The 26,892-nt window shown below is 48.8% G+C and overlaps 1 protein-coding gene across 1 annotated transcript in view; it reads left to right on the top strand.

Moving 5' to 3' along the window:
• Positions 1 to 17,449: 17,449 nt before the first annotated feature.
• The window catches only part of SRP68 (signal recognition particle 68), a 53,495-nt gene continuing 44,052 nt past the window's right edge, over positions 17,450 to 26,892 (top strand). Inside the window, exons 1-2 of the mRNA XM_040329984.1 lie at positions 17,450 to 17,620; positions 25,432 to 25,498. Of these exons, the coding sequence (XP_040185918.1) occupies positions 17,512 to 17,620; positions 25,432 to 25,498 (176 nt within the window). The 5' untranslated portion in view covers positions 17,450 to 17,511. The remainder of the gene's footprint in view (positions 17,621 to 25,431; positions 25,499 to 26,892) is intronic.

Raw genomic sequence — 26,892 nt, 5'->3', positions numbered from 1 at the left:
TTTAGGGCTTTGAGGTCCAAAATTGGACGGACCCTGTCATTCTTCGGGACCACAAACAGATTAGAATAAAAATCCTGAAACCTCTCATCCTGCGGAATGGGTAAAATTACCCCACAACTTGGCAAGTCCTGCACTGCCCCTAACAGGGCAGACCGATGAGCCGGAAGGAGAGGGAGACTTGAGGGAAATAATCTGTTCGATGGAAAGGAAAGAAACGATCTTGTACCCCGAAGAGATCACCTTGCGGACCCACTGGTCGGAGAGCAGGGAGGTCCACCCAGCTGTGAACCTGCGAAGCCGTCCCCCCACCCATGAGTCGGGCGGGGGCAAGACTTCATGGATTGGAGGATTTTTTTTTTGATCCAACAAAATTTTATTTAGTTTGCAGAGGTACAAATTATACAAGGTCCCCTTAACATTGCGGGGACAAGATAACAACATATGTTAGGACATCCCGTACTCAGTGAGTATTTATAGGTAGGAGGTATAGCCCCCTCCCCCCAAACCGTTTCAAACAACACCATCCCGCAAAGTATCACCGTCCCCATCTCACCCCACATTGATGCCCAGAAGTCTATCCATCACAAGGTCTACCGGGGCTAGACCTGGTACATCCAACCACTTTGCCCACAATTTCTCAAATTTGTGGGTACTACCCCTGTGTTGATACACCACTTTCTCCATCCTCAGCACCAGCCCAATATTATTAATCCATTCAGCCAGAGTCGGAGGGGCCTCAGCCCTCCAGTGGACCATAATGAGTTTCCTTGCTTGGAACAGAACCCTGTGTATCGCCTCTCTGTCCGCTTCCTCCCATTCGTACTCCTCCAGAGCCCCCAAGAGACAAGCCCTCGGGTCCTGTGGAAGAGCCACGCCAAAAGTCGAATTTACTGTACTCACAACTCCCGCCCAATACGTGTGGAGCTTTGGGCATCTCCACAGCATATGGATCAGATCACCATGGTCTCTTTTGCACCTGGTACAGGTTGGATCAAGCTGAGGATTCATCTTATGGAGCCTGTGTGGGGTATAATAAGTGCGCAGCAAAATATACAGTTGTGTGAGCCTCTGTGAAACATTCAGCGAGCATTTACCCACTGCCTGAAAGATTTCCTCCCATTGTTCCCCATCCAGTTCGCCCGCATCCGCCTCCCACCTTTCCCGTATCCTCAGGGGATGCTGCTTCATCACGTACTGTAGCAGAATGGCGTAGCACTGGGAAATAAAGCCTTTTGACGTCCCAGCATCCCCCAGAAGATCAAAAGCAGGGGTCGGCGACAGGCACCACTCAGAGGAGCGACCCTGTGCCGCCACTGCGTGCCTCAACTGCAGATAGGAGAAGTGCATAGTCTGGGGCAAGCCAAACGCCCCCTGCAGTGCAGAGAACGAGCGGAGCACCCCGTTACTGAATATGTGTGTGAGGTGCGTGATCCCATACTGTTTCCACCTGGCCCCGGACTGTAACTTGGCCAATTCAGTGTATGTGTCGTTCTGCCATATAGGGCTGTATTTCGTGTAACCCTCCGCATTTTGCACGTATTTGACCTTATTCCATACCTTCTGAATTAAGCTAAAAGTGGGGAGCTTCTTGTGCGGTTTAGCAAAGGCTTGCGCCTCCAATGCCTCAGGGATCGGCCTTCCGCCCACGGTGTGCTCCATAAGCTTCTGAGCCGAGGATCTCACCGCCGGCCGAAACATGCCAACCAGTTGCTGCATCTGAGCCGCCAAATAGTACAGCCAGGGGTTCGGCAGCGCCAATCCCCCGCCGTCTTTAGGTCTCTGCAGGTGTTCCAGTTTAATCCTGGGCGTCCTATCTTTCCATATGAGATCTCGGAAAATACTATTTACGGTATGAAAAATCTTCAGGGGTATAACCATAGGGGCGTTGTGTAGAAAGTACAGCAGTTGCGGCATGAGTATCATCTTAATAAGATTCACCCTGCCGGCAACCGACAAGAATAGGGCCTTCCAAGTCTTAACTTTGTCTCTAAATTTCAGAAGTAAGGGAGAGATATTTAGATGTATGAAATCCCGTGGTTTAGCCGTGATCTGTACTCCCAGGTACTTAAAGGACAAAGTAACGGGTATGGGGCATACGGGGTTGATTATCTGCGTATCGTCGCCATCTAGTAAAAGTAGTGATGATTTTGCCCAGTTTATAAGCAAACCAGAGAACTGTCCAAACTCTGTAATTGCCACCATAGCTTCCCTGAGGGAGGGATCCGTGTCGCCCAACAGAAGGAGAGTGTCATCAGCATATAGCATCACTTTTTCCTGCATGTCACCATAGCAGAATCCAGTGATGCGGGGGTTAGCTCTGATGCCAATGGCCAACGGCTCGATAGCCAAGGCAAAGAGCAGGGGGGACAGGGGACATCCCTGTCGCGTCCCCCTCCTCAGTGCAAAGCTCCCCGACAAAGAGCCAAATGTCCGTATCGCCGCCTGCGGCTGACTGTACAGCAGCCGCACCCAGGAGATATAAACAGGGCCAAATCCAAATTTGTGCAACACGGTCCAGAGATAGTTCCAATCTATGCTATCAAAGGCCTTTGTAGCATCTAGGGACAGCAGTGCCCTACTACCCATATTATCCGCCCGTGCTTGCATGTTAAGGAACAGCCTCCTCAGATTAACCGCCGTGGACTTATTGGGCATGAACCCAGCCTGATCCCCATGAACCAAGGAAGTCACCACCCCATTCAGTCGAATGGCGAGCACCTTGGCCAATATCTTAATGTCACTCTGTAATAGGGAGATGGGGCGATAAGCCCCCGGGTCCACGGGATCCTTACCTGGCTTGAGTAACAGTACTATATTTGCTTTGGACATTGAAGGGGGCAAAGTCCCCCCCTCCCTGGCGCTATTAAAGACTTTTAGAAGCTGTGGCAATAACACCTCGGGATATTGTTTGTACACCTCCATGGGCAACCCGTCCTCTCCCGGGGCTTTACAGTTAGGGAAAGCACTGACTGCCACCTGTAGCTCCTCGACAGTGATTGGTTTTTCTAACATGGTACGTTGGCTATCGGACAGCTCCGGGAAGACCATTTGGGCCAAATACCTCTCTAGATCCCCCTGGGTGTACATCGTGCCAGAACTGTACAGGGTCTCATAGAAACCCGCCAGTTCCTGCATAATCTGGTCTGGCTGAGAGACTACCCTTCCTGACCCCGATCTTATAGCCCCTATCGCAGGCAAGCGTTGATGTGAGTTTGCAATCCGCGCCAATATACGGCCGGTTTTCTCACCCTCCTCAAAGAACGCCTGCTTAGCAAAGAACCTCTTCTTCTCAGCCGACGAGGAGAGCAATTGCTGGCAGGCAGACTGAGCAGCCTGCCAGGCCTCTCTGGTCAGGTCAGAAGGATCAGCGACGTATACCCGCTCCATTTCCTGGACCCTGTTTTCCACTTCTATCAGTAGTGCAGCCGAGGCCCTCTTCACCTCATTCACTCCCCTTATAAGCAGGCCCCGAAAATACGCCTTGAAAGCATCCCAGTTTAACACATTCCGCTCCATTCCTTCCCCATCAGCAAAATACCTTCGTATGTCCTCCTCTATTTCCACATGGGAACTTATCAGCTTCAGCCAAAAGGCATTCAGCTTCCATGGTGCCTTAACCAAGCTCCCCTGCGGTGCCACGCAAAGCTGCACCACCAGGGCAGAGTGGTCCGACACACTGCGGGGTCTGTGTGATAGGTCCGCTATCAATGGAAGCATGCTCAAATTTCCCACCCCTAGGTCTATTCTTGATAGGCATCCATGTGTCTTCGAAAAGCACGTGAACTGCCTGACCCCGGGATTACGGTGTCTCCAGATATCCACCCAGCCCACCTCTTGCAACAACCGCGCCAGGGGAGTACTCCTAGCGAGGGCAGAGGGACCGGGGCCCGGGTGTCTATCCGCCACCTGGTCTAGACAACAGTTAAAGTCGCCAATCACGAGCAACGGGACATCCGGCCTACCATCCAAAAAGGAGAGGAGGAGCCGGAGCACCGCTGCCGTGAACGGCGGTGGGATATAAACACATGCTAAGACACATACCAAATTACCCATTTTGCAATGAATAAACACATAGCGACCTTCCGAGTCTATCATACTGTCAATTTCCTGAAAATCCAGAGCATTGTGCACTAATACACTCACCCCCCTAGAAAAGGAGGTGTGTGTAGAGTGATATGCCTTACCCACCCACCTGTATTTCAAAAAGCACACAGTTTCCGCTGTCAGGTGTGTTTCCTGAAAACAGATCACCCCTGGTAAAAATTTCCTCAGACACATAAATAACATCGTGCGTTTCAGTGGAGAGTGCATACCCCTCACATTCCAGGATACAATAGACACCTTAGCCATGTGTATCTTCCACTATCATCAAAAAACAGTATACTAGCGAGCAAACATATGTAGGCTGGCCCCTCTCTCGGGGGACAGGGCACCCCCCCATACCTGTTCTGTCCTGCACAGTTTCTCGCACAAGGGCTGAAGGCCCAAGTCTGGTGTGTTGTACCTCTTTCTTTGTATGGTGGCTGAAAAGATCAAAGTTAGTAAAACTTATGGACCGAACGGGTCCTAAAACTTCTTGGACCGCCAACAGGGCGGGTTCAACACTTTGTGCGACTGATCGTCGACTTACTCCAGTCACATCAACCATCAGCACAGTACACTTTACGTTTAGGTCAGCTCTTCTCGCTTTGTGTCGCCAATCATTGAGTCCCCCGGCCAAAGGGAAAAATAAAAAGATTCAATTAAGTAAAAAGTAGGAGATCCCCCCTAAACAGAAAAAGGGCCAACCGTTGAAGTATAATAACTCTTCCAACATGTGCATACTAGGTGCCTGGAGGCAAAACAAAAGATATAGCCTGGGACAAACTTGCTCATGTCTCACTCCCCTTCCTCCTGCACTCGGCGTTGCAAAGATTGCTCGTTCCGATCCAGCCATGACATGGCCTCCTTGGCAGATTCAAAGAACTGGGCTTGACCCCGCACCACCACCCGGAGCTTCGCAGGGTAAAGCATGGCATATGGGAGTTGCAGAGCTCGCAGCCGCCGTTTTACATCAAAGAATTTGGCCCTGCGCCTCTGTACTTCTTGTGAGAAGTCCGGGTAGAAGGACACCCGGACACCGTTATGTTGTATATTCGCTCGCTCCCGAGCCTGGCGCAGCACCGCCTCCCTGTCCCGGTAGTGAAGTAGTTTCGCCAGGATGGATCTAGGGGGGCCCCCCTGTTGCGGTGGGCGAGAGGGTACTCGGTGGGCCCTTTCCACTGCAAAAAATGACGACAGTGCATTTTTGCCAAAAAGTTCAATCAGCCAGTTCTCCACAAACATGGTGGGGTCCTTGCCTTCCACCCTCTCCGGCAGACCCACTATACGAACGTTGTTTCGTCTGAGACGGTTCTCCATATCTTCCACCCTGTCATATGCGTCTCTAGCCATCTGCAAAGCAGCTCTGGTGTCTTGGGTCATGGGCTGCATCTGGTCCTCCACCTCACTGACTCTGCTTTCCACGGCAGTAGTACGTTCGCGGATTTTCTGCATATCCTGCCTCAGCAGTCCAAAATGTTCTTTCAGTGTGTCCACAGAAGCTGTACATTTATTTACTGCTTTGAGTATATCAGCCAGAGTGGGTTGCGCAGCATTCGCAGCCTGTGCGTCTGCGGCCTGCTCATCCTCAGGCCTGAGGCCTGCTTGATCTCCGTCCTCCTCCTCCCCCCAGTAAAGTGGGACACTGTCCTCCTGTGCTGCGGGCCTAGTGTGGGGCGCATCACCCGAGCGGGACGGTTGTTCCGGCCCCCCCGTCCCAGTCATCTTCTGGGCATAATAAAGCATGTCCCTGGGGGGGTCCTTACCCTGGGTCTTAGCAGTCTTGCTGTGTTTGGGCCCCGTTCTGTCCGCTCCACGAGGCGTCCCTTTCCCAGCCAGCGCGGCGGCGCCATCTTGGATTTCCATCCCCGCTGCCTCCGATTGTCCTTTGCGGGTCATCCCCCTGGTGCAGAGCGCCGGTGGTGGTACCGCTATGATCCTGGGAGTACGGGCGTCCAGCATATGGTGGTGGTGAACCGGAATCGTGGCCGGGGGAGGATCGATACCGGATCAGCGCCGGGAGCTATGAGAGATGCGTCCTCTCACATGCCTGTCCTGGCCACGCCCCCTCCGGTTTGGATTGGAGGATTTTGGTGCTGGTTTGTTTGGCTTACGCACCCAGGGACGTTTCTGTCCCCCAGCAGAGACTTTGTCGGCCTGGGAAGGTTTACCTGCGGGCCCTGACTGACGAAAAATACCGCGTCTGAGTGGGAAAAGAAGGACCCGGCTAATGCCGGGGCTCATTCCTCCTGGTGGACTGAGGGGGAGAGTGCTCTTACCCCCAGTGACATCCTTGAAAATGTCATCCAGTGAGGTACCAAAAAGCCTCCCACCCTTGAAGGGTAATTCTGTCAAGGCTTTTTGTGGATGCTTGGTCAGCAGACCAGCATTTCAGCCAAATCAGGCGGTGTAAAACCACCGCTGAAACAGAAGCTCTGGATCTCAAGGGTCAGTGTAGCATCACAGACATATACAAGGCCCTGGACCAGCTGGTCCGCCAGCTTAATAACTTCAGGAGGGAGTTGGTGCTCCTTCACAGTCTGGTGCAAAACCTTTGCCCATTCAGTGAGTGTCTGAGACACCAGGGTTGCAGCCACAATAGACCGCAATGCAGAACCCAGCATGGCAAACATGGAGTGGGTCAGTGCCTTGAACCTCCTATCAGTATGGTCCTTGAAGGCACGGGTCCCTTCTATAGGGAAAGTGGTCACCTTATGTAACTGAGCAGCCGGGGGGTCCACTACCGGAGGAGACGCCCATTTTTTCAAGAGGCTCTCCTCAAAGGGGTACCGAACTGCCAGACGCTGAGGAACTACAAAGAAATACTGCGGCTTATCTCATTCCTTATCAATGAACTCGTCAAAAAAGGACACATAAGGAAAAACCTTCACAGAGCATTCTGATTTGTGTGACCCAAAAAAGACAGAGCCCTCAGCTGCACAATCCAGCTTAAGGGAGTCCCTTACAGCAGTAATAAGCGCACTGACAAGTGCCCAGTCCAGTACTGACCCAAGTGAGGAGTCTCCCTCACAAGGAAGGTCCTGGTCCACTTTCACAGACAACACAGAACCAGGGACCTGAGCCACAGCCAGGTCCTGATCTGAGTCAGAGCATTTCCATGAAAACCGTAGGTGCAGGAGCACCAGCTGCCACCTCTGGCATGTTTGGGGAAGAAGAACCAGACACTGACTCCATAACCAGACAGCTCTCAGGGACCCATTCAAGACCTGAATAAAGCCCACCCTCCTTGCTGCACTGACCGGGGGTTACCCAGGAGACTTATCAACCACAGGAGGAGACTGTCCAGCGCCGCTGCCCACCCTCAGAACACAGCGTGTGTATGTGAGGAAAAAAACTGTGAGGTAAAGCTGAGGTAAAATCATGAGGATGTCATGGTCTTACCTCTCTCCTGTCTCCTTCGTTTGACATGTGCTGGCGGCCATCTTGGTTTCTAGGTCTCTTGTAGCCTCCCACCCTGCGGCTCCTCCTTCCCACTGGGAGGAGCTGGATGCCTGGCTCACATATATAGGAGGTCTGTGACTTCAGTTCCTTGCTTGGTCCTCCTGTGTGCACATGCTTCTAAGACTGCTGCTGCTTCTGGTTCTGATCCTGGCTTCGTCTGACTTCTCTGCTGGTTCCTGATCCTGGCTTCGTCTGACTTCCCTGCTGGTTCCTGATCCTGGCTTCGTCTGACTTCCCTGCTGGTTCCTGATCCTGGCTTCGTCTGACTACCCTTCTGGTTCCTGACCTCTGGTTTCACCATCCGTTGGACTTTTGCTTTACAGCTTGATTTTCAATAAAGCCTTCTTATTTTCACTTATCTCTTGTTGTACGTCTGGTTCATGGTTCCGTAACATTAGGACCAAGCCATGAATTTTGACGGTACAGAGCCATCCTCGCTACCCACGCTGGTTGCCAGACTTGATCAGCTGGAGTCCCTGTTGGGTCAGTTCGCCGTGGCGTTGCAAACCCTGCTTGAACGCACGGCTCATGTCGCTCCCGTTGCCGATGGGTCGGTTGTCGCTCCTGGGCCCGCTCCTACTGCCGCTCCGGTTGTTGCGCCAGAGTCTACCCCGACACCTGATGTTGCGCCTGCGGTGTTTCGGGGTATGTCCGGTTCTGCCCCCCTTCCACAACGATTTGGGGGAGAGCCAACTCAGTGCCGAGGTTTCCTTAACCAAGTGGGCATTTATTTCGAGTTGCTGCCACATGCCTTTCCCACTGAGAGATCAAAGGTGGGCTTCTTGATCTCGCTGCTCTCGGACAAGGCCTTGGCCTGGGCCAGCCCTTTATGGGAGAACAACAATCCGGTGGTTGCCGAGTTTTCCGGTTTTGTTGCTTCTCTTCGGAAGGTATTCGATGTGCCGGCTCGCGCCGCCTCTGCTGCGAAGCTCCTTATGTCCGTCAGACAGGGTTCACGATCCGTAGCCGAATACGCCATTGAGTTTCGTACCCTGGCAGCAGAGGTAGGTTGGAATAATGAGGCTCTGGTCGCTGCTTTCTCTCATGGTCTCTCGGATGCCTTGAAGGATGAGGTTGCAGCTAAGGACCTACCAGTGGAGCTCGAGGCTCTTATTTCTTTCCTGATTTTGATTGACACCAGACTCAGGGAGAGACCTTCCTTTAAGGAGCGCCTGCGGAGGCCTCCTAACAGTTTGGCGCCTACTTTTGCTGTCCCACCCGTGCCTCCCTCTCCTCCCACGCCTCCTGGTGTTGACTTGTCTGGGGGTGAACCCATGCAGCTGGGGTTTGCTCGCCTGTCCGAGGGGGAGAGGGTACTCCGGAGACGCGAGGGCCGATGCATGTACTGTGGTCTCGGTGGGCATTTTCGGTTGGCATGTCCGAACCGTCCGGGAAACGCTCGCACCTGAGATCCTGTCGGGGGCAGATCTTGGGTGGAGTCTCCTCGTCCCCGGTTTCCCGTGTTGATAAACCACTGATCACTGTTGTCCTCTCCTGGGTCGGGGGCTCGGTGACGACCCAGGCGTTGGTGGACTCTGGTGCTGGTGGTTTTTTCATTGATAGTGAGTTCGCTGCCGCCAATTCCATTCCTCTACAGGCTCGAGGTTTCCCGCTGGCTCTAGAGGCGATAGACGGCAGACCCCTCCAGCCGTCACACGTGACTCATGAGACCCTTCCAGTGGGGATAGCCATTGGTGTCGCTCACAGAGAGTCGGTCTGCTTCCAAGTTATTTCGTCTCCACACTACTCGGTGGTCTTGGGGTACCCCTGGCTCCAGAAGCATAATCCGACTTTCGACTGGAGATCGGCCGAGATCCTCTCATGGTCACCACAGTGTGGGGCTAAGTGCATCCATGGGCCTGTCAAGTTGCTGTGTACTTCCTCGGACTCTCTGTTGCCTCCTGAATACGAGGAGTACCGGGATGTATTCGATAAGGTACGCGCTGTTGCCCTACCTCCGCACCGCCCCTATGATTGTGCCATAGAGTTACAACCTGGTGCCGTTCCTCCTCGCGGCAGGGTCTATCCACTGTCGGTTGCGGAGAATGAGGCCATGGAGGAGTACGTGATGGAGGCGCTGTCCCGTGGTCACATTCGCAAATCCTCGTCCCCGGCAGGGGCTGGATTTTTCTTTGTGAAAAAGAAGGGCGGTGAGTTGAGGCCTTGCATCGATTACAGGGGTCTCAATCGCATCACGATCAAGAACGCTTACCCGATACCCTTGATTTCTGAGCTGTTCGATCGCCTGAAAGGGGCCACGGTCTTTACCAAACTCGACCTGAGGGCGGCATATAACCTGGTAAGGATCAAGGCGGGCGATGAGTGGAAGACCGCGTTTAACACCAGGACCGGTCATTATGAATCCTTGGTTATGCCCTTTGGGTTGTGCAATGCGCCCGCAGTCTTTCAGGAATTCATCAACGATGTTTTCCGTGACCTGTTGCAGCAGTGTGTGGTGGTCTATTTGGATGACATCTTGGTATATTCTGAATCCATGGAGGCCCACATTCTGGATGTCAAACGAGTGTTGCAACGGTTACGAGAGAACAGGCTGTTCGGTAAGCTTGAGAAATGCGAATTTCACCGATCCCAGGTAACCTTCCTAGGTTACATCATTTCTGCTGAGGGGTTCTCCATGGATCCTGAGAAGGTCTCGGCTGTCTTACAGTGGCCCCAGCCCAGTGGTCTTCGTTCCCTGCAGCGCTTTTTGGGCTTCGCCAATTATTATCGGAAGTTCATCAGGGACTTCTCCATGCTGGCCAAGCCTCTCACGGATCTGACCAGGAAGGGCAGTAATTCCCAGGTCTGGCCGCTCGAGGCCATCCGGGCTTTTGAGGCCCTAAAATCCGCCTTTGTGTCAGCTCCGATTCTGTCTCATCCCAACCCTGGGTTGCCCTTTGTCCTCGAGGTGGACGCGTCCGAGACGGGAGTAGGCGCCCTTCTGTCTCAGCGTAGGACACCAGAGGGTCCGCTGCTTCCTTGTGGGTTTTACTCCCGGAAACTGTCACCCGCGGAGTGCAACTATCAGATTGGTGACAGGGAGTTATTGGCCATAGTGCAGGCTCTCAAAGAGTGGAGGCACTTGCTCGAGGGCTCGGTGGTTCCGGTTCTCATCCTGACGGACCACAAGAATCTGACCTACCTTTCTGAGGCCAAGAGATTGACACCACGTCAGGCCAGATGGGCTCTGTTCTTGTCACGTTTTAATTACGTGGTCTCCTACCTACCTGGTTCCAAGAACATCAGGGCGGATGCCTTATCACGGCAGTACTCCGAGCTGTCCAGGGAGGAATCTATACCGACTTCGGTCATACCTCCGAATCAGATCCTGGCCGCCATTCGCACCAGCCTGACCTCTCCCCTTGGTGAGCAGATTTTGGCGGCTCAGTCTGGTGCTCCCTCTGGGACACCCAACGGCAGATGTTTTGTGCCTGAGGAGTTGCGCACTCGGTTGTTGCGAACCTACCATAACTCCAAGACCGCGGGGCATCCTGGTAAGAATCAGCTGTCCTGGGCTGTTTCACGTCTGTTCTGGTGGTCTTCCCTACGTTCCGACATCGCCGCATATGTAGCGGCATGCTCCGTTTGTGCCCAAAGTAAGTCCCCTCGGCACCTTCCGTTGGGCCTGCTGCAACCCATAGCCACCGGGGAGCGCCCATGGTCACACCTGGGGATGGATTTCATTGTGGACCTCCCTGCATCCCGAGGCCATACGGTCATTCTCATGATTGTGGATCGGTTTTCCAAAATGTGCCACTGTGTTCCTCTCAAGAAGTTACCCTCTGCACAAGAGTTGGCCACGATTTTTGCCCGGGAGGTCTTCCGGTTGCACGGTTTGCCCAAGGAGATAGTGTCGGATCGGGGGAGTCAGTTTGTGTCCAGGTTCTGGCGCGCCTTTTGCTCCCAGTTGGGAATTCATCTCTCCTTCTCCTCGGCCTACCACCCTCAGTCCAATGGGGCCGCAGAACGATCCAATCAGGCCTTGGAGCAATTCCTTCGTTGCTATGTCTCCGATCACCAGGACAATTGGGTTGACCTCCTGCCTTGGGCTGAGTTTGCCAGGAACACGGCTGTGAACTCTTCCTCTGGGACGTCTCCCTTCATGGCCAATTATGGGTTCCAACCTGCCGTGTTACCGGAGGCATTCTCTCCCCAGGATATTCCGGCTGTGGAGGATCACCTTTCTGCTCTACGTGCTTCTTGGGTACAGATCCAGAGGTCCCTTGAGGTCTCTGCGCAGCGCCAGAAACTCCAGGCTGATCGCAGACGAGCGCCTGCTCCTTCCTACCAGGTCGGAGACCGTGTATGGTTGTCCACTCGCAACCTCAACCTTCGAGTGCCCACTCCCAAGCTGGCTCCTCGCTTTGTTGGTCCCTTCCGAGTGCTTCGCAGGGTAAACCCGGTAGCCTATGCCCTTGCGCTTCATCCTGGCATGCGGATCTCCAACGTGTTTCATGTCTCCCTGTTGAAGCCACTGGTGTGCAATCGCTTCACTTCCTCGGTTCCTCGGCCTCGTCCGGTCCAAGTGGGCAATCACGAGGAGTATGAGGTGAGCAATATCCTGGACTCACGCCTGGTCCGCGGTCGGGTGCAGTTTTTGGTCCACTGGCGTGGTTATGGCCCTGAGGAGCGTTCCTGGGTTCCCTCCGCAGATGTCCATGCTCCTGCCTTGCTCCGAGCCTTCCACGCACGCTTCCCTCAGAAACCGTTTTTTGCACCGCGGAGGAGGGGCCCTTGAGGGGGAGGTACTGTCATGGTCTTACCTCTCTCCTGTCTCCTTCGTTTGACATGTGCTGGCGGCCATCTTGGTTTCTAGGTCTCTTGTAGCCTCCCACCCTGCGGCTCCTCCTTCCCACTGGGAGGAGCTGGATGCCTGGCTCACATATATAGGAGGTCTGTGACTTCAGTTCCTTGCTTGGTCCTCCTGTGTGCACATGCTTCTAAGACTGCTGCTGCTTCTGGTTCTGATCCTGGCTTCGTCTGACTTCTCTGCTGGTTCCTGATCCTGGCTTCGTCTGACTTCCCTGCTGGTTCCTGATCCTGGCTTCGTCTGACTTCCCTGCTGGTTCCTGATCCTGGCTTCGTCTGACTACCCTTCTGGTTCCTGACCTCTGGTTTCACCATCCGTTGGACTTTTGCTTTACAGCTTGATTTTCAATAAAGCCTTCTTATTTTCACTTATCTCTTGTTGTACGTCTGGTTCATGGTTCCGTAACAGAGGAGATCTGTGCTGCGCGCTGTAGAAGCCAGCACTAGAGGCCAAAACCACCTCCAAAATAGCCACCGGACGCCTCAGATAGAGCAGGGCACGGCCACAGTAAAATGGCCGATCGCAATAGTAAGCTGCGCCATATCGCAACCACAACAAAATGGCTACCAATGGGATTTCACAATGATAACCGCAGACTCCAAAAAATTGGCGCCGGCGCCGGAAAAACGCTGCGATGTGGACGAGAAGGCCTAATGAGGCCTTTCTGAGTCAAACACACCCCCACAGAAATACACAGGCCAGACACCCCACAGTCCCCTGGTGGGAAAAGGAGACGCCCCCACAGGTCCACTCCAGCAGCGGCAGCTGAGCAACAGAGGGAAACATGACAGAGAGCAGGGAAAGGAGGATAGGAGGACCCCCTCACCCCAGGAATGACCCGCCGAGGCAGGAAGGACTGTATTTACCAGTCCATGCGAGAAATCGCTGACGCATTCCTGACAGGCATACAACCGCGTTGGAGTAGAAGTCGGCCCCGTCCACTGTGAGTGAGACAACACCACAACCCAGTCTTGTGTGGACCCTGGAGCCAAAGCTCACCGGCCACCCCAGGAGTCATTGGGTATGTCATGGCAGACCCAGCCTCTTAGCAATGGTGTGCTCACACTCGCTGGCCAGAACGGAGGAGACTACACTGTCTCTCAGCCGACAGTTAATAGAAGATTCTCAATAAAATAATGAAAATAAAATGAAAAATGTCCTCAGGGCCCTGGGCCCAAATGGAGCCATACGTCCTTCTCCTTTGCTAGGCAGAAAAAAACCGAGGCTGCATGCTGCAGGGAGGGAGGGTTATGTCCGGAGGGACCGCCCCCTGGGCAGGGCTGTTCAACTCTGTTAAAGTAACATGTATTTAATTCTCTAACATGTTTCTGCCTAGTCCTCTCCTGTGAACAGGAACATAACCCACTTGTGAAGATTTAAGGAGCTGTGTCCGTCCATGGAGTAAAGAGAAAGAAGGTTTTGTGTTAAGAACACTTGTTAACATTAAAGGGGTTGTAAACCCTCGTGTTTTTTCACCTTAAAGGGGATGTAAAGGTAAAAAAGATTTTTCCTAAATAGCCTCCTTTACCTCAGTGCAGTCCTCCTTCACTTACCTCATCCTTCGATTTTGCTTTTAAATGACCTTTTTTTCTATGTTGCAGATAGAGAAAGGAGCTGTGTGTTAGTGGGCGTCCTGACTCTCCCGTAGTCCAGGGGAGGGGTCGAGCACGACACTCCACACCAGGGAGAAAGCCTTGCATTACTGTGTGGAGTTAAAAACAGAAGAACAGGAAGTGAGGATTTCTCAGAAGAAATAAGGACATTTAAAGCAAAATCGAAAGGATGAGGCTAGTGAAGATGGACTGCACTAAGGTAAAGGAAGCTATTTAGGGGGAAAAAATTTACCTTTAAAACAGTATGATTTTATTTATTCTTTACATATATAACAATTATTAAAAAAAAATATTATTATTATGACATGTATTTTCTGAGGTAATTAACCACTTGGCACCCAGAGGACGTCATATGACGTCCTGGGCTTTGTGGTAATTTGTGGGGCTATATCTGAATGATGCCTGAAGCTACAGACATCATTCAGATATCAGCATTTTCAGCTGGCGATTTCCTACACCATAGGAATGATCACAGCGGCTGTTCCGCCGCTTGATCGTTCCTACTGGCGGCGAAAGGGGACGTCCCCCCCCTCCCGCCGCCCTCCGGTGCTTCTACCGACTCACCTGTGCGATCGGTGAGTTGGTGACAGGAACTGCCGGCCCCCGGATGCAGATCACAGAGGATTCCGGCGGACCAGATGGTCGCCGAAGTCTCTATGATCGTCGGAGGCCGGGTGCGATGTTATGATGTCACGCGCGGCCTCTGCATTAAAAAAAAACGGCGCCGCTTCGGCTGTGAAGCGGTGATCTTTTTTTTTTTTCTTTTTTTTTAGCCTTCTCAGCCTAGTGGTGAGATGTGGGGTCTTATTGACCCCATATCTCACTCTAAAGAGGTCCTGTCATGCATATTCCTATTACAAGGGATGTTTACATTCCTTGTAATAGGAATAAAAGTGATCAAAACATTTTTTTTGTTTTTTAAAGTGTCAAAATGAAAAAAAAATAAAAAAAGTAAAATTAACAATAATAATAAAAAAAAATATGTTTTAAAGTGCCCCTGTCCCTGTGAGCTCGCACGCAGAAGCGAACGCATACGTAAGACCCGCCCACATTAGAAAATGGTGTTCAAACCACACATGTGAGGTATCGCCGCGAACGTTAGAGCGAGAGCAATCATTCTAGCCCTAGACCTTCTCTGTAACTCAAAACATGTAACCCAGCCCTCAAAAATTCACTCTTTTTGCTCGCATTTTGCGAGTGGAATTTGTTCCAGGGCGAGTGAGGATCTGGGGTGAACCAGGGGCTGACAGTTTCCTGAAGCGATCAGCCAGTAAACTAGCGGCAGGGCTGGACTGCCCTGGCGCCGCTTTGAGCCGAGGCTGCAGCGCTCTCCTTCTCCTTCTCTTGTATCACACAGAAGATTTGAGAGAAGATTTGACATCATGACATGTGTCCACTTGTGAACGCTGGAGCCGAACATCCCCCCGCCCCCCCCCCCCCCCAATCATCTCTCGTGGCATGAGAGAAGGTTTGACACTTGTTACTTCACAGATTAGGAGATTTCCCATTAGCAGGCGCTCTCTGTGCATCCATTCCCTGCTCTGCGGAGGCAGGGCAAAGCTGCAGGCTTTGCTCGATCTGTGATTGGTCAGGACAGGGGGCGTGGCCAGCTCGACAGTGCTCATGGACACAGACACCAATAGCAGATCAGAGAGTGCAGCATGGAGGGTAAGTCGCAAAAAATGAATGTGTGCCTACTGACTATGCCTCCTGTGCTGCCTGTAAATTTTAGTTGGACTTTATCTCCTTCTTCTTGGATGGGACACCCTTATACTGACAGCTGACTAGCTGCCTATTGCATTGTGAAACATTTTGGAGAGCCCGCTGCCCGCCTCTTCACTATGTAACTCTCATTTCCATCCACAGTCATCCTCATCCATCTTCACAATCAGGGCTCAAGTCCTGCGGGAACGCGTGGGAACGGAGTTCCTGCACTTTTTTCACAGCAGGAACGCAGTTCCCTTTGCAGGACTAGAGCAGCCGAGAGCAGCCAAGACGCCCGAGCCAATCCTTCACTAAGCGGCGATGCCCAGCTCAAGTCACTGTTAGGGGCAGGCGAACCTTAGTAATCCTTTGTTACTCCCCGCTTCCTGTATATGGATTCATCAGGTAGTGTGCGGGTATTCCGTCACTTCTTCAATGCCGCAATGTCTCCTGGGAGCTTTTGTCATTGTTCCCAGGAGACATTAGCTCCCTGGTGCTAGAATTGTTGCTGGCACTCTAACGCATGCGGCGATACCTCACATATGTGGTTTAAACGGCGTTTACATATGTCGGCGGGACTTGCGTGTGCGTTCGCTTCTGCGCGCGAGCTACTGGGGACAGGGGCGTTAAAAAAAATATTTTTTATTTCTTTTTTTTTTTACATATTTATTTCTTTTTTTACACTTTTTTTTTATTTTATTTTTTTATTATCACTTTTATTCCTATTACAAGGAATGTAAACATCCCTTGTAATAGGAAATGTGTGTGACAGGTACTCTTTATGGAGAGATGCAGGGTCAATAAGACCCCACATCTCTCCTCCAGGCTGGAAAGCATGAAATCGGTGAAAAAAAATTCACCGATCTCATGCTTGCTGTGGCTTAGCAGCCGCAATTGCGGCTTTGTTTACTTACGGGGACCCAGGCGTGACGTCATCACATCGCGCCCGGGTCCTCCGAAGGTCATAGAGATGACTGGTGACCATCTGGTCACCAGTCATCTCTATGCTTCCTGCCAGCGCCTGGCGATTCGTTCTCCGGGCCCCCGATGGCACGGGAGAGCCCGGAGAAGCACCGGATGGCGGCGGGAGGGGGGGGTGTCCCCTCCCGCCGCCTGTAAGAACGATCTAGCGGCGGAATCGCCGCTATGATCGGTATTACGTTGTGCAGAATCGCCGGCACAAGAGAAGGATATCTGAATGATGCCTCTAGCTGCAGGCATCATTCAGATATCCACCCGCAAAGCCCAGGACGTCACATGACGTCCTCCTGGATCGAGGAGGGGTTCCTGCCGCCGTCATTTCACAATGACGCGGTAGGGAAGTGGTTAAAGCATGAAAGTTTTTTTTTTTAAAACGCGTTTGAAAAATTGCTGCGCAAATACTGTGCGAGACAAAAAGTTGCAATGACCGCCATTGTGCTCTCTAGGGTCTCTGCTAAAAAAATATTTATAGTGTTTGGGGGTTCTATGTAATTTTCTAGCAAAAAATAGCAAAAAAAAGGTGATCTTTACATGTAGAAACGAACTGTCAGAATTGGCCCGGGGCCTGAAGTGGTTAATAACAGTATGATTTTTTTTTTTTTTACATATATAAGAATTATTCCTTTTTTTTTTTCTTTCGGTATGAAATGTATTTTCTGAGGTAATACAATAACTCTCATGTTCGGGAATACAGAATCGCGTTGTGCGCCTCAGTCACATTACTGCTTTACAACTCTCTGTCCGCTAAACCCCGCCCCTCTCAGTCCTCCAGTCTCCCAACAGGCATTGCTTCCATATCCCATCATGCACAGGGCAGGCCCCTCTCATCTCGTTGGTGTCTGAAGCGCTGAGTGTGGAAAGATGGCGGCGGAGCGACAGGCTGGTACCGGGACGGAGGAAAATAAGGAGAATGAGCGGCCGCCGGCGGCGGGGAAGGCGGGACGCCTGGGAGACACTCTGGGTCTGGAGAGTATCCTGACACCGGGGGACCGGGAGGGAGGAGAGGGCCGGCCGAGGAGACACGCACAGTACAGCCGGCCGGAGAGCTGACGTGTCAGTCGGGATGGGGGGCGAGGGGCCCCGGAGGTTAGCCGGCCCTCTGCTGACACTCGGGGGAGGAGGACTGAGGCGCCCCGGCACATTTCTGGGGTTACAGTGGAGGGAATAAGAGCTGAGGGGCCCCAACATCTGGTATATTCTGAGGAGGGGACTGAGGTGCCCCAATATCTCTGGATATGTGACATGAAGGTATGTGAGTGATGGGGTTCCAACATATGGCACGTTTTTTGATTTTGAGACTCAAGGGCCCCACATCTGATTAACCAAGGACCCCTACTTCTGACATATTCCTGGGATTAATGGAGGAGGTCAAGGCATGGAACCTGAAGGCCCCTACACCCGACAGATCACTAGGTCAATACCTGAGAGCCTATTCCTGGGGAGGCGAAGGCATGAGATATGAAGGCCCTCACACCCAACAGATCCCTAGGTAATAGCGAAGAAGAGGCCATGGGAACCAAAGGCTTCCACGTGTGACAGATCCCTATGTAATGGGGAGAAGGAGGCCAAAGGACCTGAACGACCCAAATCTGACAGATCCCTGGGGTTAATGAGGGAGGTGTTTTGTGCATGAGACCCTGAGGGTTTTAACATCTGCCAGATACCTAGGACAATGGGGTAGAAGTGGAGGCCCTCTGATTCCATGCCCTCATCTAATATCCTTGGAGTTAATAGGGGGGGGCATAGAAACTGTGTGCCCCCTACATCTGACAGAACTATGGACTAATGGAGAGGTATGAGCGCCCCCCACATCTAGGACATTTCTATCTCTTTGCTGACATGCAGGGAGTTATAGGAGGAGCAAGGTATGAAAGTTGATCTCTATATTTGGAAGATTAGGGTTTGGAGGGCATGGGAACTGTTGCATCTGGCAAATCACTGGCTTGTTGCTAACCTGTAGGCTGCTATAGGGGAAAGGTGGATATGGAAGCCGGGGGGGGGGGGGGGAGACTTGTGGCAGATATCTTGCCTGCTGAAATGTAGGAAGCGGTGCGGTAGAGGAGAGTATAGGAGCTGAGGGACCCAACATCTGGCATGCCTCTATTATTCTGCTAACATACAAGTGTCTTTAGGGAAAAGGAACATGTGGGAGTTGCGTAGCCCTAACATCGGGTAGCTCTCTGAACATGCAACAGGTTATAGAGGAGAGCGAGATATAAAAACTGAGGACCCCCAACATCTGACAGATTTCTGACAACCTTGTCTAGATGTCTCTAGCTTTATTACTTTGAGTTACTGACCCAAGCATGCTGATTAGAAAGTTGGAGCTCTCCACATTAGTGACTAAGAAAGCAATTAATCCATTGAAACACAGAAATCAGTGCGCTACCACACTAAAATTGATTTGTACAAAATTTGGTTAAAAATGAATATAGACACCATTGAATAAGCAAAAAAAATAAAAATAAAAATTAGTGATGCATAAATAAGGGACAACAGCTTAATCTAGTCCATTGATAAAAAAAAAACAGATGGATCAGTCACACAACAGTTCCACAAGAAAAAGGTTGTCAATTTTCCATGTAGACAAAAGAGGAAGAAAAGCTTGACTGCAGATAAGACAGAAATTCTGTTCATCAATAAATGAGGCGATCAACGCCGCTTACCAGATCTGTTGGATCCCTAGTTAAAGAGATCAGAAGGGCATGCCAAAACACAATCAGCTGGTTACGGATCAGCATCCAGGGACTTCCGTGGAGGTAAGGTATCCTATCTTGTGAAGATAAAGGTGTCCTGTCCATGCTAAGCGGAGCTCCAACCTCATTATATCCTGCAGCTGATATATGTCAGAATACACTTCCAGAGCCAGTGGTGGTTTACATATGGCAGAGCCATACCGGGATATACTGAGGTTGGAGCTCTGCTTAGCACGGACAGGACACCTTTACCTTCATGGGATAGGATACTTTACCTCCACGGGAGTCCCTGGATTCTGATCCTTAACCAGCTGATTGTGTTTTGACATGCCCTTCTGATCTCTTTAACTAGGGATCCAACAGATCTGGTAAGCGGCGGCGATCGCCTCATTTGAAAGCAGTCAAGCTTTTCTTCCTCTTTTGTCTACATGGAAAATTGACAACCTTTTTCTTGTGGGAATGATCCATCTGGGTTTTTTATCCATGGACTAGATTAAAGTGGTTGTAAACCCAACCACACAACTTGCACATGTGCAAGAAATATCTCCTTAACCTACACGGTTAAGGAGATATTTGCTGATAACACTGCACCAATGTCTACGGTGCATGCGCACCATAGACGGCGCACTGAGCGTTCCGGCAATATCAATGATGATGCTGAAAACTCGCTCATGCGCAGGGATCGTGCCGGTCCTGCATGCATGCGCGGGAGTGACGTCATCACCGCTTTGGCTAGTCACAGCGCTAGAGCGGCGATACAAGGAAGACGCTCCGATGAGACATGGCGGCGGAGGGGGACGAGGAGCGCTTCGGGGGCTTCGATCTCGGGTAAGTGCAACATAATAAGCTAGTATGCTATGCATACTAGCTCATTAAGCCTTTTTCTTGCAGGGTTTTTTTTTTTCCTGCGTTTAGTTCCAGGGTTTACTTCCTCTTTAAGCTGTTGTCCCTTTAATTATTTACGCATCACTCACTAATTCAACACTTTTTTTTTTTTATATATATATTTGTGTTTACATCAGTTATTTAATGGTGTCTATATTCATTTTTAACCAATTTTTGTGTGGTAGCTCTCTGATTTCTGCTTTATTTTCTTGTTGACCGATTTTCAAGGTTTCTTTAGTTGCAGCACCACTAATCACTTACTGGCTATATTTTTATATATATATATATTTTGTTATCACAATACTTTATATATATATATATATATATATATATATATATATATATATATATATATATATATATATTAGAGATATAGAAAATATTGTGATAACAAAAAAATAGCTTTTTAAAAATATAGCCTTGCGAAAGTATTCGGCCCCCTTGAACTTTGCGACCTTTTGCCACATTTCAGGCTTTAAAGATATAAAACTGTAATTTTTTTTTTTTTTTGAAGAATCAACAAGTGGGACACAATCGTGAAGTGGAACGAAATTTATTGGATATTTCAAACTTTTTTAAGAAATAAACAAACATTGGGCGTGCAAAATTATTCAGCCCCTTTACTTTCAGTGCAGCAAACTCTCTCCAGAAGTTCAGTGAGGATCTCTGAATGATCCAATGTTGACCTAAATGACTAATGATGATAAATAGAATCCACCTGTGTGTAATCAAGTCTCTGTATAAATGCACCTGCACTGTGATAGTCTCAGAGGTCCGTTTAAAGCACAAAGAGCATCATGAAGAACAAGGAACACACCAGGCAGGTCCGAGATACTGTTGTGGAGAAGTTTAAAGCCGGATTTGGATACAAAAAGATTTCCCAAGCTTTAAACATCCCAAGGAGCACTGTGCAAGCGATAATATTGAAATGGAAGGAGTATCAGACCACTGCAAATCTACGAAGACCTGGCCGTCCCTCTAAACTTTCAGCTCATACAAGGAGAAGACTGATCAGAGATGCAGCCAAGAGGCCCATGATCACTCTGGATGAACTGCAGAGATCTACAGCTGAGGTGGGAGACTCTGTCCATAGGACAACAATCGTATATTGCACAAATCTGGCCTTTATGGAAGAGTGGCAAGAAGAAAGCCATTTCTTAAAGATATCCGTAAAAAGTGTTGTTTAAAGTTTGCCCAAAGCCACCTGGGAGACACACCAAACATGTGGAAGAAGGTGCTCTGGTCAGATGAAACCAAAATCGAACTTTTTGGCAACAATGCAAAACGTTATGTTTTTGGCGTAAAAGCAACACAGCTCATCACCCTGAACACACCATCCCCACTGTCAAACATGGTGGTGGCAGCATCATGGTTTGGGCCTGCTTTTCTTCAGCAGGGACAGGGAAGATGGATAAAATTGATGAGAAGATGGATGGAGCCAAATACAGGACCATTCTGGAAGAAAACCTGATGGAGTCTGCAAAAGACCTGAGACTGGGACGAAGATTTGTCTTCCAACAAGACAATGATCCAAAACATAAAGCAAAATCTACAATGGAATGGTTCACAAATAAACATATCCAGGTGTTAGAATGGCCAAGTCAAAGTCCAGACCAGAATCCAATCGAGAATCTGTGGAAAGAACTGAAAACTGCTGTTTACAAACGCTCTCCATCCAACCTCACTGAGCTCAAGCTGTTTTGCAAGGAGGAATGGGCAAAAATTTCTCTCGATGTGTAAAACTGATAGAGAAATACCCCAAGCGACTTACAGCTGTAATCGCAGCAAAAGGTGGCGCTACAAAGTATTAACTTAAGGGGGCTGAATAATTTTGCACGCCCAATTTTTCAGTTTTTTTATTTGTTAAAAAAGTTTGAAATATCCAATAAATTTCGTTCCACTTCATGATTGTGTCCCACTTGTCGATTCTTCAAAAAAAAAAATAGTTTTATATCTTTATGTTTGAAGCCTGAAATGTGGCAAAAGGTCGCAAAGTTCAAGGGGGCCGAATACTTTCGCAAGGCACTGTGTGTGTGTGTGTGTGTGTGTGTGTGTGTGTATGTATATGTATGTGTGTGTATATGTGTAATATATATATATATATATATATATATATATATATATATATATATATATATATATATATATATATATATATATATATATATATATATAAAAAAAAATTGCATTTCTATTTAACTATATAGAGGTTTAGTGCAGATGTTTTACCTTCTACACATCCATTGAAACATGGCAACCAGGGAACCTACATTTTCAGATGAAGAGGTTTCCTTTAAAGTGGACGTAAAGTCAGAAATACTTACCTCTGTTCAACAGCCCAACTCCTGCAAAGTCCCTCGCCAGCACTGGCTTCTTCTGGGTGCTGGTCATCAGCCATCTTGATTGAGAAGTACATGAGACTTCACTCCCACGAAAACTGAGCTGTACATTCTACAGAGGATTGCTCAATTTTTTTTTTTAAACTTCCGCTTTAAATTGTATTTTCAGTTTTGCAGTCAAATTTGAGAACCTACGTTTGTGTTCCAATTTACAGGGCATACCTTAAAATATTTCTTGCCTTTCTAGAGTTTGGAGCAGGCCTCCAGTGGACTTATAGTTACTCAATTAGTGATGAGAGAAAACCTGATCTGGACACACGGAGTTCCCCATCATTAACATAGAATGCAGAAGCCCAACTTCTAGATCTTTTTAGCGCAATGTTAGGACAGACCGTGTTCAAATCTGGTTTACAGCTATCTGTCACTAACACACAAAAACCGAAGCACAATAAACTACATGCAGTCAAATATAAGATATGTTCTACATGGATGTACATTTCAATAGCGAAAACGTATAGTAGGTCTAAATAGATGTACAGTACATTTTAATAGCAAAAGGATGTACTAGGTCTAAATGTACATTTTAAAGTGACTGTAAGGGCAGAATTATTTTTTTTTTCCATCAAAATGCATTCTATACATCAAGATAAAAAGCCTTCTGTGTGTAGCAGGCCCCCTAATACTTACATGAGCCCTCATCTTGATCCAGTGATGTTCGAGAAACTCGGCTGACACGGACTCTCCCTCCTAATTGACTGAGACCGCAGCGAAGCACCACTGGCTCCCGCTGCTGTCATGCATTGAGCCAATACGGATGTCAGCAGTATGCTGGATCTAACTGCAGAAAGTTGATTTTTGGGTGAACTCCCGCTTTAAACCTACTCCCACCCGCATTCTAAGCTGTATACTAACCTGTAAAGGAAAGATGTCTATACTTGCCAATTCCCTGGTCCAGTGACATGATCTCCTGAGCAGCCGACTTCAGTGGAGAGGAGAGATTGCAGACAACAGCTGCAATGCCTATGTGGTGACGTCGCTCATAGGCTTACTATGGGGCACCCATTCTTGGCTTTCCCTCCTCTGCACTGAAGTTGGTGCTGGGAACTGATCATGTGACAAGACCAGAGCACCCTCTGTATAGGTAAATTTGCACATCTCTTCTCCATAGAAATGCCCTAAGAGCAATTTGTTTTGCACTCCTGTGATCTGTTTTCAGCAGAGAGCTGTTTAAAGCCTGCTCTCTGCTGACGTCGCACAGATCAGTCCATGCACCGCATTATCCCAACTCTGGGAGTCTGGATCCGCCAGGTGCCTGCTCGTGGATCTGTGAGAACCGAGCCAGCGGTGGTGTTCGATGGCTTGGTTCTCAGTGCAGAGGTGGCAGGGGACAGATGCAGCGTCAAATCAATGCTGCATCTACCTAGGTAAGTATGATTATGTGAATTATTTATTTTTTCCCCCCATACTTAAAGTGGTTGTAAACCCACTTTTTGACTTTTACCTACAGGTAAGCCTATAATGAGGCTTACCTGTAGGTATAAAGAATGTCTCCTAAACCTGTACGGTTTAGGAGATATTCCCCTCGCAATGCGCCGCTGATTGCATCGGCGCAGGAGGGAATCCACGGTGAAAGGACCGACAGCCGCCGACCCTTGCCGATTTAAAATCTCACACGCGGGAGTGACGTCATCGCCGCTCCAGCCAATCACAGCGCTGGAGCGGCGATACCCGGAAGACACGCCGGAGCAAGATGACATCTCGCTCGGTGTGGACCAGGTAAGTGTTGTTCACCTCGTTCCGAGGTAAGTATTTCATAATCAGCTAGTATGCGGTGCATACTAGCTGATTATGCCTTTTGCCTTGCAGGTTTGAAGAAAAAAAAATTGTTTATGCGGTTTACAACCGCTTTAAGGTTCTATCCACATCATTCATTGACTTTCGTGAATTGTGCATGCAGATACCCACTTTGTTTGTCATTATTTGTGCTGCCTTCTAACAAAGTGGCTGCTATTGCAGAGCACATTTAGAGGGCACCATGAATGCTGTGGCTAGATTGAGAAAAAGAAGGGAAATGTCCTAGCACTATATGGTGCCTGGGTCTATATACAAATGTCCCTCTGTTTATTTTATCTCCAGTAGGGTTGCACCAATACTGTCTTTTTACTGGTGAGTATCGATACTTTCAGTCAAGTACTCATCAATAACCAGTAGTAATACCTTTTGTGGTGCGATTTGAGCCCATACAAAATAAATTGGCTCAAAACGCGATGCAAGGAATCGCATGCAATTTGAACAGGAATGTGGTGTGAAGTCACTATGACAAGCCTGGGTTCACACAGGAGCGGTGGGGAAAACTGCATGCGTTTTGGACAGGAATCACACCACATTCCTGTTCAACTCACACGATTCTTTGCAGTTCGATTTGTATGGGCTAAATTGCACCAAAAGGTAACAATTTCCAGTATCAGAGCATTTTCACAAGTACGCGTGCAAAAGCTTGGTATCTGCACCGATATCGGTGCAACCCTAATCTCCAGGTATTTTTTAATATTCGAATCGATCATCACAGCAGTAAAATTTGTGTATGATCACTTTTACTGTTGGGCATGAACTTCAAATGCTCTGGACTTAACATTTAGAAGATTTGCATGTTGTGCTGCAGCATAGCAAGAGCTGTTAATTTGGCAGCACTCTGGTGGCGGCTGTAAGTAGAGTCTCCAGGTGACAGCAGGTGTTTTATAGCTATTCTTCAATTGTCTGTTATTTATTCTTATTATTTAATAACCTTAGAAATTTCTATGTAAGGATTTGAGTTAAGGTTAGTTTCTGGTCCTTCATTATTTCCTTAACTCGATATACAGTCCTTCAGATTATTAAGGAATCGCAGCAGCAGCATGGCATGCGACATGGAGACTTCCAGAGATACAGGTAAGGCCACTGTAAATATACTGTGATGTATTTGTAAAAAGTATGGTATAGGGATTTCTTCCCCTTTGTTCATTATGTTTATGTATGTAAGTCTGTGTCAGTGCAGAATGAAAAAATACATATACTGTAACTGTACACCTCTGCAATACATCTTCCCCATGTTTTATCCCCCTAAAGACCCTGCATGCGACACACAGAAAGTTACCCCTTGATCTGTCAGAAGTGCACACGGCTGCAAATTTTTTTTTTTGGGCTGACAACACACAGCACTTCATTGTACCAAGTGGTGTCAGCCCTGCCATATTGCCTTTTGCTAAATGACTGAATCGCTCCCCGACTTAATCTTCACAACGTAGGGACTAATTGTTCTGTAGTCGAATATAAGATCTGGGAGTGCCTAGAACAGCACTGAGTTCACATGATCCACAGGTATATTGTATCAAGGCAATTATAACGTTTTCTATTCCTTTTTCTACATTACTTTTTACTTTATATTAACCACTTCAGTCCCCAAAGTTTTTACCCCCTTCCAGATCACTTACAATTTGGCACTGCGTCAATTTTTCTGACAATTGTGCGGTCGTGCGGCGCTGGACCCAAACAAAATGTGCGTCCTTTTTTTCCCACAAATAGCTTTCTTTTGGTGGCATTTGATCACCTCTGCTTTTTTTTTTTTTTTTTTCACTATAAACAAAAGAACGATTTTGAAAAAAAACACCATCTTTTTGCTATAATAAATATTCCACATTTTTATTTTATTTTTCAACAACACTTTTTTTTCCCTCAGTTTAGACCGATATGTATCCTTCTATCGATTCTGGGTAAACATTTTTTTTGCAATAGGTGTATATGGATTGGTTTGCGCAAAATTTATAGCGTCTACAAAATAGGGGATAGAATTATGGCATTTCTATTTTTTTTTTACTAGTAATGGCGGTGATCGGCGTTGTTTTTTTTGTTTTTTTATTGGGACTGCGACATTATGGCAGACAGATCGGATACATTTTTGGGGCCATTGACAATTTTACAACGATCAGTGCTATAAAAATGCATCGATTACTGTAAAAATGTCACTGGCAGTGAAAGGGTTAACTGTGTTCCCTCTGTGTTCTAACTGGGGGGGGGGTGGGACTGACTAGGGGAAATGACAGATTGCTGTTCATACATTGCATTAACAGATGATCAGTCTTTTCTCCCCTCAGAGAACTTGCATCCGCTCTGTGGGCGAGCCGCGCCCCTAGTGGCCAAAAGCTACATAACGTTGTTTCGCCCAGCCGTGCCATTCTGCCGCAGTAAAACTGCGGTGGCTGGTCGGCAAGTGGTTAAAAAATAAAATCCAAAAGGCCTGTGGGCACAACCCCTGGGTCCACAATTGTTATAACAGCCCACCAGAA

The sequence above is a fragment of the Rana temporaria genome, chromosome 12 (genome assembly GCF_905171775.1).
Source record: "Rana temporaria chromosome 12, aRanTem1.1, whole genome shotgun sequence".
Lineage (NCBI taxonomy): Eukaryota > Metazoa > Chordata > Amphibia > Anura > Ranidae > Rana > Rana temporaria.
This window is presented reverse-complemented; position numbering and strand designations above follow the sequence as displayed.